Source organism: Ostrinia nubilalis, chromosome Z (assembly GCF_963855985.1).
Source record: "Ostrinia nubilalis chromosome Z, ilOstNubi1.1, whole genome shotgun sequence".
NCBI lineage: Eukaryota > Metazoa > Arthropoda > Insecta > Lepidoptera > Crambidae > Ostrinia > Ostrinia nubilalis.
In genome coordinates this window covers 11,430,973-11,444,471 of record NC_087119.1, presented here as the reverse complement: position 1 = coordinate 11,444,471, position 13,499 = coordinate 11,430,973, and the positions used below count along the sequence as shown (strand labels likewise).

The 13,499-nt window shown below is 37.1% G+C and overlaps 2 protein-coding genes across 3 annotated transcripts in view; both read left to right on the top strand.

Annotated features, from left to right (window-relative positions):
• LOC135086762 (proton-coupled amino acid transporter-like protein pathetic) overlaps nt 1-13,168 on the top strand; it is a 37,959-nt gene extending 24,791 nt beyond the window's left edge. The window contains exons 2-9 of one of the 2 annotated variants that reach the window (XM_063981550.1): nt 2,883-2,943; nt 3,416-3,498; nt 4,633-4,707; nt 6,371-6,521; nt 8,264-8,385; nt 8,958-9,042; nt 9,189-9,661; nt 9,938-13,168. In XM_063981550.1, the coding sequence (XP_063837620.1) occupies nt 2,935-2,943; nt 3,416-3,498; nt 4,633-4,707; nt 6,371-6,521; nt 8,264-8,385; nt 8,958-9,042; nt 9,189-9,661; nt 9,938-10,346 (1,407 nt within the window). In that variant the 5' untranslated portion in view covers nt 2,883-2,934 and the 3' untranslated portion in view covers nt 10,347-13,168. Of the gene's footprint in view, nt 1-2,882; nt 2,944-3,415; nt 3,499-3,879; nt 3,991-4,632; nt 4,708-6,370; nt 6,522-8,263; nt 8,386-8,957; nt 9,043-9,188; nt 9,662-9,937 lie in introns of those variants that run through there. The other variant, XM_063981551.1, reaches the window with a different exon arrangement.
• LOC135087087 (uncharacterized) lies at nt 1,069-2,226 on the top strand. Its single transcript, XM_063981928.1, has one exon. The coding sequence runs from the start codon at nt 1,069-1,071 to the stop codon at nt 2,137-2,139; it is 1,071 nt and encodes a 356-aa protein (XP_063837998.1). The 3' UTR covers nt 2,140-2,226.
• Nucleotides 13,169-13,499: the final 331 nt, after the last annotated feature.

The following is a 13,499-nucleotide window of genomic DNA, read 5'->3' as shown; positions in this document are numbered from 1 at the left end:
ATACACTCTGCCTAGGCTACAAGACATTGCTATGAAGATCATTTCGATGTACACGCAATACCTACCTGTTATTTAGTTTTTCTGAGTTAAACCTACGCACCTACCTATCTATTCGCCGTTCCCATGGGCAGGGCAGCTGCTGCAGGAAAGGACAGCTGCTCCCTCCTGGAAATCTATTTAATCTTAGCCCCTTTAATGACACCCCCCCCATGCCAGAAATGCCAGAAACTGGGTATGACTTGACCCCCCCCCCCCCTCCCCCAGGCCAGAAGCTGGGTAAAGCTAGCCCCTCCCCCTAGCCCATAAGCATAAGCTGGGTATGACTCCCCCTCGGCCAGAAGCTGGGTATTACATACCCCCCCTCCCAGGCCAGAAACTGGGTATGACTTGACCCCCCCCCCCCTCCCCCCAGGCCAGAAGCTGGGTAAGGCTAGCCCCTCCCCCCAGCCCATAGAAACTGGTTATGACTTGACCCCCCCCCCCCCTCCCCCAGGCCAGAAGCTGGGTAAGGCTAGCCCCTTCCCCCAGTCCATAAGCATAAGCTAGGTATGACTCCCCCTCGGCCAGAAGCTAGGTATGACTCCCCCCCCCCCCCCCAGGCCAGAAACTGGGTATGACTTGCCTCTCCCCCCCTCCCACCAAGGCCAGAAGCTGGGTAAGGCTTGCCCCTCCCCCCAGGCTATAAGCTGGGTATGACTTATCCCCCCCCCCCCCCCCAGGCCAGAAACTGGGTATTATTAGCATCATATTATGTATTATTATATTAAATAGTAATAAGAAAAATGTCAAGAGGTAAATCGCCAGGACACGATGGCCTGAGCATCGAGCATCTTAAATATGCAGGTGTGCATTTACAGAGGGTTTTGTGTATGTTTTTTAACCTATGTATGAAACATTGTTATTTGCCAGATGATTTAATGTATACGATTGTTGTACCAATAGTAAAAAATAAAACTGGTGATGTATCCGATCTGTCTAACTACAGGCCTATTTCGTTAGCTACAATTATAGCCAAGGTACTGGACAGTCTGCTTAATAAACAATTGAATCGGCACCTTGACCTACACGATGCTCAGTTTGGGTTCAGGCCACGTTTGTCAAAGGAAAGCGCTAATTCTTTGTCTTAAGCAGACCGTCCAGTACTATACGGACAGAAAAACACCCGTTTACGCCTGCTATTTGGACCTATCAAAGGCGTTCGACCTAGTCTCATATAACATACTATGGGAAAAGCTAAGCAACGAAAAAAACATACCGCCTGAGATCGTGTCAATGTTTGGGTATTGGTACAACAATCAAAAGAACAGTGTTAAGTGGGCGGGGGCTTTCTCGGACGTGTACACGTTGGAGTGCGGGGTGAGGCAGGGGGGGTTGAGCTCGCCAAGCCTCTTCAACTTGTACATGAACCGACTGATCGAGGGGCTCAGCAGCACCAAGGTCGGGTGTCATATCGACGGCGTTTGTATTAATAATATTAGTTATGCTGATGACATGGTGCTGCTGACCCCGTCGATTGCAGCTATGCGTAAACTGCTTAAGATATGCGAGGAGTATGCGATGGCACATGGACTCAAATATAATGTGTCGAAGAGTGAGTTCATGATCTTCAAATCGCGGACTAAAACATACTCATCAGTTCCGCACTTAACACTTTGTGGTATGCCTCTGAAACGGGTTAACTCATTTAAATACCTTGGTCACTGGGTTACAGATGACTTAAAGGATAATGTAGACATAGAAAGGGAGCGCAGGGCGCTGTCAGTGCGTTGTAATATGTTGGCACGTAGGTTTGCGCGTTGTAAGGATGAAGTAAAAATCACGCTTTTTAAAGCTTACTGCCAGTCTCTTTACACGTGCAGCCTATGGGTCAGCTTTACCCAGCGCGCTTACAGCGCACTGCGTGTGCAGTACAACAATGCGTTCAGGGTGCTACTTGGCCTGCCGCGGTTCTGCAGCGCGTCAACCATGTTTGCGGAAGCGCACACCGACGGCTTCCACGCGATAATTCGGAAGCGGAGCGCATCGCTCCTAGAGCGTCTCCGCGGCAGTACAAATGGCATCCTGAGGGCATTGGCTGACAGGTGGGACTCGCCGCTGCTGGGGCGCTGGCTTAGCTTGCACGTCTCCAGTGCTATGTAAGCGGCTTCATATTATTTCATTATTTGTATCTTACTAACATAGGCTAAGTGAAAATTGTTACTAACACGATTATGGACCCCGGTCTGACAATAAATTTTTTCAATTTCAATTTCAATTATTATGTTCAATACAAACAATCATTAAGTTACACTCACCCCAACCGCGTCTCCGCATTGCATCGAATCCTATGAAAATGTGGTTTTTGGACATAGTGATACTTATTTTTCACAATTTTTATTTTTTATAAATTACTTTTTTTCTAAAACTGATACCTAGTTTAGCTGGAAAAAAATATTTTCCATCCCAATAATACGCCGGCTGCGCTCGATTCGGATATAGTGACGTCACGCGGCCCTGCGTACGTTGACTTTTAGCGGCAAAAACGGCCTATGTTAATTACTTAATATCTTCGTAAGTAATGGTCCGATTTGGATAATTCAAAAAGATATATCTTTCTTATGTCTTAAAAATTAACGTAGATACTAGTTTTATTGAATTTTCTACAACAGTACTGATCCTCATTGCGCCTGTTGAATGTGCGAGACAAAATTGTTTTATTTCAATTTGTAGTCCAAAGCTAAATTTACTAAAATCTCAGAGTGCTTTCTTTACGGTAGTGTCATATTTATATAAAATAATAGGTATTGTTCCCTACTTTTATCTCTGTGAATATGGCAAGGATGCAGTTATTAAAATATTAGTGACATACCAGATTTAACGGTAACGATTTTCTTTGTCTACAGGTGTATACAGGAAAATTACAAGAAAGGGCAGAGGTAAAAAGAAACCTTCAAAATGGTGATGGTAAGTAGCTAGCTAGTAATGAAATAATTGAGAATTCCCATGGAAATCTCATCATTGTGCCTTATTCTCTGAGAGTTATCTAATTTTGCTGTCGATATTTACTTTTCAAATTGATCTAGAAATTATGTACTTAGTTCAAACTTCGTAATAATAATATGTATACTCGTATGATACGCTATCACCATTTAAACAGCATTTTACGAAACTAGTGACAGATTTAACTTTATTTAATTGAGATGTAGAAAAGAATTTGAAGTTTCCACTTTTAACATTTTAAAATGTTGGACTGGGACTAGCCGACTTGAGATTCGAAGTACACTGGCTCGAAGCCCACTGCTGGACTATTGTGAACCCACTCGTGACTAAAGCATATTTTTAGCTTAGCTCGAGGGGTTAACGGGACCATTAGCAATTTGCCCAATACAAACTCACTAATATCTATATAAAATGTGTCATGTTTATTGTTTTATAGGAATCAAATGGCGGGGTACCACCCCAGGAATTGGAGACGTTCCTGTCTCCAGAGGAGAAGAGTAAAGAAAAAATTGTCAAAACGTAAGTTTATAAAAACCATTTAATACATTTTTTGGGTCTCGATAGAAGTGGAGATAGCTCTAAAGGGAATTGAACTGTATGTTTAGAGGTAGTAGCACAGAATACATAATATGGTAGTAGGTTTAACGAACGAACATTGCTCGTGGTCTCCGTTTCACGCTCTACTGTCCACGGTTCGATGTCCGTGAGTACGTAGACATAACTTATAGTTAGTAAGTAAAATCAGGACGGTTTAAATGTCGACACCAATGAGATTTAACGTTCTGTCAATCATGTCAATTTAATTTTGATACCTATTTACTTTATTAATATTCTAAAATTTGGTGTTTTGGCAGTTTTTGCTTCTTAGTCTTCACAAACAGTATAGAAAACACCATAGGATTAGGTCCATGGAAGTAAAAGTTGTTTACTACCTACTTGCTGATAATGATAGCATTAGAAATTAATCAGAAACATCCATAACAAAGACGTACAAAGCCTCATGTAAAATAGGTAAACTACATTATTAATTGATAAGTAACTTAACAATATTTCTTAATTAATATAAAAAATGTACGATACTTTCTTTGTCCCGCATGCATTCTTAAATGTTCCATGATTTGCATTGGTGAGTTTTTCTTAATGAGGTCGCAATTTTTTCATGACTTCGACATCAACAATCCACATTACCTACGAGTATGTTAACATAATTACTTATTCGTTAAAACATTATTATCGTATGCTAGTACGAGAAACATCTACTTGTAATGGTAAATAAACATCCTGTGCTACCTTTCACTCACTCTTTATTCTATCTCGATCACTTATTCACGTTCGGAAACTTATCCCACATTGTCCCACAGCAATGTCAGTCCTCACAATCCGTTATTTAATGTACCTATAGGTACTATACCCATATATTGAAAATTTTTCGATAAACATAATATTCTAACATTTTTACACAGATGACATTTAGGTATGCTATAAACAAACACCGGTGTAAAAATTAAAGAGGGTAGTTGAAAAATGTTTGAATCATAGCGCAGTAGTTAATGTCAATGATTATTGTTGTGGCGTTGCTATTTGTGACAGTGTTTTTAATAAATAAGGAATATGTATATGATTGTATTTGTAAAATATTGTTGTGGCAACCAGGTACAGCATGACAAAAGATGCAGAGGCGGCAGACTTCGACCCATTCACAGAACGGAAGTTGGAGAACCCTACTTCGTAAGTTTTTTCCTCGTAATTTTTCTTTTTACAAGCTTGTTATTTTTCGAGGTTACAAATGATTTGTGATTAGTTTTAAACAAGTATCTCAATACAGAAGACAGCGTAAACGGTATAGTTAAAAAATCGCTAGTGTTACAATAGGTATGCAGTCAATCCAAAGTCTGCAAAATGTTGTAGTTTTGAGATATTTAGGAATGATGTCACTCGTTAAATTAATATTAACTAGGTAAGTAAGTAAAATTAAAGTTAAAGGTTTAAACAATAGTTTTCAGTTGATTTTATATGAACCCAAACCTACTATGCCTCAATCCTGCAAGGCTAGGTTAACACTTTATACAGTAACTTCTGTGTATAAATATAATTATCATCTCAAGTCAGATGTAGGTGTGTAGTCTTCATCACAATATTTACAATATCAGTTTAACACTTACGAGTATATTTATCAGTGTAATATGAAGTTATTTAAAGGTGTAGGTATTCCATCTCCCTAAATGTAGATAACCTAGGTCGGAAATTATAAGTTTCATTATTATCGCAAAAAAGTGTTTGTAAACAGGAATTTTGTTGATATTTTTTTATGTTATCTTACGGTTGTAGATACTTGCAAGTCACTACTTATCATCTACAATAACATTATATTTTTTCCTCAGTTAATTTTGACCTCAAACTTATACCTATAACTTATTAAAGATAATAAGTTTACCTATATTGTAAAAGGTAGCAAGGAAATAATACTTATGCGTTACAAATTAATCGTGCTACGGTCTGTCGTATTTGTCTGCTGAGCGAATGAGTACCAATTCTAATCACAGAACATTATGTGATTCTAATAATAGTGTTAATTTATGTTTTCCTTAATTGCCAGTAAGCTACTTTGCGCTTTTGCGACTTATTTTTAAACACGCTAGCTCGTAATCATTTGCTTTTTTAAGTAAGTTAATGTAGCATTATCCACGCGTGCTTATTTCTCTCATTATTCAATGGTTTATTTTATCACCAAAGACTAAAAAGTAGCTCTAACTTTTTATTTTAGTAAAATACTAAATTTATGATACCCTAATGTATCATTTAAAAAAAAGCAATGTTATTTTTACGGGTCAGTCAACATTTGCATACTTACTTGATTAAAGTTCCTACCTGTAGGTACCTACCTAACAACCGAGTTACTGGGTTTTTGCATTTATAATGTCAAATAACAATCATTAATTAATTATTAGTATTCACTTGAAAAATTCTTCTGCCTTAACCAGTCCATCCTCAAAATAAATTAATTAATTTCGTCATCATTCAAAAACGTCTAAAGTCAATAAGTATTAATTCAGGTTAAACATAGATTAAAAAGCGGTAGTTAATTCTAACCGAATTTTAAAAGGAAGAGGTGGTCAATTCCTTTCGATTTTTTATTCATGTCTAATTAGCTTACAAAATCGTAGTACCGACTTAGGCTGAGTTGCATCACCTTATTTTAACCGTAACAATAACAGTAACCGGTGCTTTTTGTATGGAGTTTGACAGATTTTTGATTTTTGGAAAGTAAGATGGTGCAACTCAGCCTTAAAAAAAGAGGTTGTGAATTCATGTGTTATTTTTTTAGTTCAGGCCAGTATCAAGGCTGACTGACTAGCTAGGTGAAGACTAAGTTCACCGCCTCTCTTTCCAGAAACATGGACACACTCACCCATCTCCTGAAGGCATCCCTGGGCACCGGTATCTTGGCCATGCCCATGGCCTTCAAAAATGCAGGATTGGTCGCAGGCATTTTCTTCACTATTCTAGTAGCTGTTGTTTGCACACACTGCTCGTACGTACTGGTAAGTAAAATGTCGATAGGTTAAAAAAAATTAGTTATTTTTACACGTTAAACTAGGTACGAGAATGTGTTTAATATGAAATTATATTTAAATACACACAAATTAATACGGTTGAAATTCTAAATACCTAGCTGTTGGTTGACTAACTTTTACTTTTTCTGCAAGCGAATGTTAACTATTTAGGTTCTAGGTAGGTACTATTTATATGCATAGCGATTTCTTTTCTATAGCTTAGATTTATTCTGCTAATGCGAAAATTTTAAAGGAACTTATTATTACATCAGAAAATACTTCATCACAAAATTTCCTGACTGATAGGTTCAAGGGCCGGTCAATACGCAGATATAAAACTGATAAATACAACGCATCGAAAAACAATGTAGCTTCTGATTATTTAGCAGAATATTTAAATCTATTTATATACTTATCTATAAAAGCGAAGGGTCTCTTATTGACTGACTGACTGACTCACTCACTCATCACGAAATCTCAGAAACTAACAAGTGCTAGGAGAACGTAGGTGCTCACTAAGACGAGATTCAGCAAAATCCAAATTTCAACGCATACGAAGTCACGGCCGGCCGCTAAGTAGTTGTTTTATAAAAACACTTTTCTCGTGAATGGCTCTTAATAAACCGTCTTTAGGTTCATATTGCAAATTACCCAGTTCTCGTTATAGCAATACATACCTACATAGTACTCGAAATTGAAAGCAATACATAGTAGAAATTCACATGATTAATAATTCACACATAAATCAAAGTTTTAATACTTTTAATTATGTAAAAATGTTAACTTTACTTGTTGTAAAATTGCCGTAACTTACAAATTATACAATCATGACTTCTGTAATTGGTTCTTTATTCAATAGCTATTTAATTTAAGCGTTAACTTCCTTTGTCTTTATTCCCAATTGGAATTTGATTTAAGTGTCACCCATTCCAGTCGTATTGTTTTAAACGACAACCATACATAAAAGTAATTAAAGTTACTGTTAACCTAATGTTGTCTCATTCTCAAGAAACACAAATTAGGCAAGGAATTGAATTATAATGTAACTAGGATTTGTTAATCTTCAAAATACCTTTTGCAACTGCAAAAGTACGAGAGTAGGTATTGGAATCCTACTTACTCGTACTATAAATGCTAAAGTGAATGTATGTATGGATTAAGTATGTTTGTTACTCTTTCATGCAAAAACTTCGGAATGGATTTTGATGAAACTTTACAGTATAAGTTTATAACTCAGAAGATTTGTGACCAACTGAATTTCACGCGGATGAAACCGCGGGAAAAAGCTAGTCTTATCATAAAATTACTGTCTGGTCAATGCATTTTGTCTGTAACCACAAATACTTCTATTTATGTTATAAATAAATAGGAATTCAGTTTTTAAACTAGGTACCTATTCGCTATCGTAGTAGACGTTATTCTTACCGTTAGATAATTCCTGGGAATTAGTGGTCACTGAGTTTGTTTCGGCGTTTCTTCTCAGCACTTGCCATAATAATGTTTGTCTCGAAGCGCTGGTAGTGTCCAAAAGATAAGGAGACATGTAAAGTGCCCCATACCTTTTCTTTTTTTCATTATAAATTACTATATTTTGACGTTCATAAGTGCCACTTGTGGTCTAAACTGAATAAAGATTTTTGATTTTGATTTTGCTGTGCGAGAGAACTATCAGTTGGTGTTAACTGTCAACTCAACACACTTGTATCATAATGATATGTTCTTGTCCCCAGGTAAAGTGCGCCCACGTTCTGTACAAGAAGACCAGGAAAACTAACATGACCTTCCCAGAAGTGGGCGAGGCGGCTCTCGCTAATGGACCGGAGAGATTACGAAGCTGGGCTTATTCCTTTAGGTAAGTGGGATATATTTTTAAAAGGAATATTAGTGATTAGTGAATACAAATGACTAATAGTCATGTTAATCCCTCGTAGTAAGCTAAATTACCTATGCTTGTTACGAGTGGGCGTGTCCCGGTTTTAATTCAAAATCTACTCTGCCCAAAGTTAATTCATTCGCCAAGAATTAGACATGCTTGACTACTGCGTCCATTAAATTTTTGTCGTAAGGAACGCTATGGGCAACGGGATGAACTATGGTTGCAGATGAGAAGGGCCTCCCTTAATCCTTATGTGCCCAGGGCCCCTAGTAGGTTAAAGACGGCCCTGATTTTGAGTTCGTTTACCAGGTTGTACCTGTGGTTGGAACACTCATGTCTATTGAAATTCAACAAATTGCAGGCTTGAACCTTGATAATAAATGAGTAATGTCTGCATCAATCGGATGTAGGTGGCCAGCGCTACTTCCTTTGAAGAGGATACATTTATCTGTCATTTTACTGTTTAAAAATAAAATGAAACTCAAACATTAGCTTAAATACGTCATGCTTTGAATAAGTGCGAAAATCAATTGTTTTTCTTTTTTCAGAGTGTTTATTCTCGTGAGTCTCTTCGCGACCTACTTCGGAACCTGCTCAGTGTATACAGTTATCGTAGCCAAAAATATATTACAGGTAGGTACATTTTTACATTTTCATTTACATTAGTTTATTTTCGTTATTGTCAACTTTCATGTACCTAGGTGTTTTTTAAAGTATTTTTATCACTGTGACACGTGCTTCTTAACTGATTATTACATGCAGCCGTATATTCTTTACAGGTGGTGGCATACTACATGGACAAACAAGATGAAGAGGTTGAAATCAGGATATTCATCATCGCCCTCCTCTTACCCCTGATCTTCATGTCCTGGGTCCGCAATCTAAAGTACCTCGCGCCTATATCTATGATCGCCAACGTCTTCATGGGCCTCGGTCTTGGAATCACTTTTTACTACCTCGTCGGGACTGGCGAACTGCAAACCGACAATATGAAGAACATGCTCTTCAAGCCTCCTGCAGAATGGGCTCAGTTCTTCTCACTAAGTATTTTTGCCATGGAAGCTATTGGTGTGGTGATGCCACTGGAAAACGCGATGAAAACGCCCCGTGCTATGCTTGGGCTTTGCGGAGTACTCAATAAGGGAATGTCGGGAGTTACACTGGTCTACATTCTCCTTGGATTCCTTGGGTATCTTCGATTCGGGGAGTCCGTCAGTGATTCCATTACCCTTGATCTGGATAAGACACTGATGTAAGTAGGATTGTAAATAACATGTAGTATTTTAGTAAGCAAATTGTTATACGAAATTTCTTTCGAACGAATTTGTTGTTCGCAGCAAATTGTTTTATGGAAGTTTTAAAGATTAAGCATGAACTAAGTCCTTACAAGCATAAATAGTACGGCCACAACGTGCTGTGACTTCAAATGTTTCAGTTTTACCGTTATCTTTCAATCTACAACCAAATTTTTCATTCTCGACACTTCAAAAATGTAGTCATTTACTGACAGTCATTTTGTTTGTTCCAGCCCTGCCCAAATCGTGAAGATAGCTATTGCTATTGCAGTGTTCTGCACGTACGGGCTCCAGTTCTACGTGTGCATAGAAATCATGTGGAACGGAATCAAGGACAAGTTTACCAAGAGGCCGGACCTCGCCGACTACATTATGAGAACCATCATGGTGACCGTGTGTGTTCTGCTGGCCGTGGCTGTGCCAACCATCGGCCCCTTCATGGGCGTCATCGGAGCCTTCTGCTTCTCCATCCTCGGCCTCATCGCCCCAGCCTTCATCGAAGTCATCACCTACTGGGACATCGGCTTCGGCCCAGGCAAATACCTCATCTGGAAAAACATACTCGTCCTCATATTCGGCTTGTTCGCCTTAATATTCGGTACCAAAGACGCCATCATCAATATCGCAAAGGAATATAGTTAAGTAACAATCATACAACGGACTTGTTTTAAGTCTATGTTAACTATAAGTGTGATAATTAAGAATGTATGGCTTAGCGACTTTTTATACGAGTTACTTTATAAAGTTTATTATATTAGACCAATTTTTTGCTAAATACAAATGGATGATATGGACATGGCACTGCGATAATAATGGTGCTATTTGTTGCGACGTTATTAATGCTTGCTCATAATTGTTCTGAACAATTTCCATAAGTAAATGTGTGAATAGTTTGAAGTATGGGTATTCTTGAAACTAAAAAAAATTCGATTGCATTCCCAACCTAGAAATGAAAATCCGAGACACTGTACAACACGGTCTCATGATCAAAGAGAGTATGTATACATAATATAGGTAAGTAGATACCATAAATTCATAGATGGGAGTGCCAACAATGCGCCCAGAGCGGTGTAAAATATGTCTGCTGAACATCGCTTCATCGCTTGCAATGCGATGACGATGAGCCCTTTCCCTTAGTGAATCTTGGTACCTACTTACCTTTATAGAAGTGATATCTTTTAAGATACAAACGAGGATTAAGATAGGAAATTTTTTACGAGTGTATAGAAAAAGAGCATGTGTATTTTGAGCAATTTTTAAGAAGTGAATGAGGGTACGCATTCAATGTCAGTGTTATCCGAATTATTTACTCTTATATTTTTTTAAATATAATTACTTACACTAGAATTTAGGTCACAATTATATATTTATATACTGACCAAGATCTAGTGAGAATAAGGGTATAAAACAGGAGTACAAGTCGCAGCGTACCGCGAATGCGAGTGTGCAAGGGTTATGTTGAACAAATGCTTGTCAGTCATACAACACTATCAAAGGATTATTATCGTTGATGACTGTGCATTTAGTGTTTTTAAGCCGAGTTCTCTATTAAAAACTAGCATGCTGTCCCACATTACATGGGCAAAACGGTACCGTCGTTTATGAGATTATAGCCTTCACCAAGCACCTACACTAAACAGCACAGTGAAATCTCAATGTAGATAAAGTAGTGATGTACAAACTCATTAATTTGTTGTTACAATTTAACTTACAATAAAATACATATTGGGGATAGTCGAAAATGCCAAATTCTTAAAATTTATTTAAAATTCAATTCCATTAATATTAAATATATTAAATTCCATTTAAAAGGGGTTCGATTCTGGAGGTTTATCAATATACAAGATTAAGAGAAAAAGATAACGCATAACACAAAAAGACAAAAAATTCAATTAGTCAAGTTGAATAGAAACTAAAAATTAAATACTAGTGCATTTATTTTATTACGTAAGTATTTAATTCGATTGTTCAAGCCGTCCTAAGAATTTTCAGAATTGGGCATTTTTCGAGGTCGAGAAAATCAGTTTTGCACGGTACTCGTAAGTACTCGTAAGTTAGGCGAAGAGGACCGAATACTTAAAAAAAATAAACTAACCAAAGTGAACAGTATACGCCGTTACTAAAATAGAAAACAAACAACTGCACGCAGGAAGATTTATTGAAGGCTACTGACAACGCCACGTGACTCTTTTGGCGGAATTTTGGGCTGACGCTGTTTAGGTTTGTTGTCGACACGACAAGAAGAAGAAAATAGGTTTTTTCTTGTGTTCTTCACTGTTACTAGGGCATTTTTTCTCATATCAACTTACAAAAGACAAAAATAGTAAAATGGAAATTATCACCAATTTTAGATTTTTTAACGTTTAGGCTCTTATTTTTGAAAATTATAAACACTTTTCGTCAATTTAAAAACAAATGAACAATGTTATTCATTAATTAAATATTAGCGTTATTTCGTTATATCCAGAAATATTGATTGAACTAATTTATACAGCCTATAGTTGACCTTTAGGTTCACATCAGCCGCCGGCGGCTCAAGTGTACCTCTTACTGTAGTAGTAGACCTGTGTCAGAAAGCTGGTCGATTTCCCTGTACATACCATTGTAGACATAATATTTGTTGTCATTAGCATTATTATCATCCAAAATAAATGTTATTTGCGAACGTGACAGATCAATATAAACATTACCTAATAGTGTGGGTATTTCCTATGAAGGAGTAAACCAACTTTTTATTAAATCCACTGCTATTATTGTGTAGTACTATCGGCAAGTGTTAACTACCCATTGCCGGTCCTGTCATCTGGTTCTATCGCAAAGAATCACCATTTGATGAGAGCAAGAGCAAAAACGGTAATGGAGAGTTAGCACAGTGGCCGATCCTACCTAAGCAAGATCGCCATTGTCATTCCATACATTATTATAAGTAATTAAGCGTCGATAAAAATGTGGAAAAAGTTTGTGTTGTATAAAAGCCCGAAAGTAATTTATATGATGTATTGTTATGGTAGAAATACATTTTACTATCATATTTTGTACAAATCACAGTATGTGGACACTTCTTACAATTTGTCTAAAAAACTAAAGAAACACAATCGTCTTGTTGTACCTATCCACAATCAAAATAAATCAAATCTGTTTAAAAAATAATGATTAATATTTACGATCTTTCCCCACAAGATGCCATCAGCAAATACATTAATTAAGTTTATTTATGCAGTTTGCCTATTTTTTGTTCTAACTTCAAGCGATAAAATTTCGCTTAACTGAGTAGGTATACATCATGTACCCACATATATTTAATTAAAACATAACAAAAACAAAAGTTCCTATTTACCGAATGGTATAATTTTTTGGTATTTACCACTGTATGTTTTGTTAATTTAAGATAATTGCATAATTGATTGTAACTAATGTATTGAAATTGTTTAATTAAATTACAAACGTACAAGCTCTTCTCAAAATTTGTTTCATTTGTATTAATAGCCCAAGGAATGAAAGAAAAAAAGAGGTTTTTTGACACAAAAAAAAATAGTGTTTATCGTGTACCAAAAAGTACACCCGCTTAGCAAGGAGGAGTACCTATATCCCGTCAGTTGTAAATGAGGAATGAGGGTTAATCCCACTCCCAGCTTATTATACATTTTAGTAGTAACATTTAAGTATCTAATAGACATGGTGGCATGACTAGCATCACAATGATGATACAGCTTTTATAGTTATGGTATCCCGGTTAACTACCTTGGAGCTATACATATAGCTGAAACGGCGACTGTTGGCGCTAGGTGGCGCCAC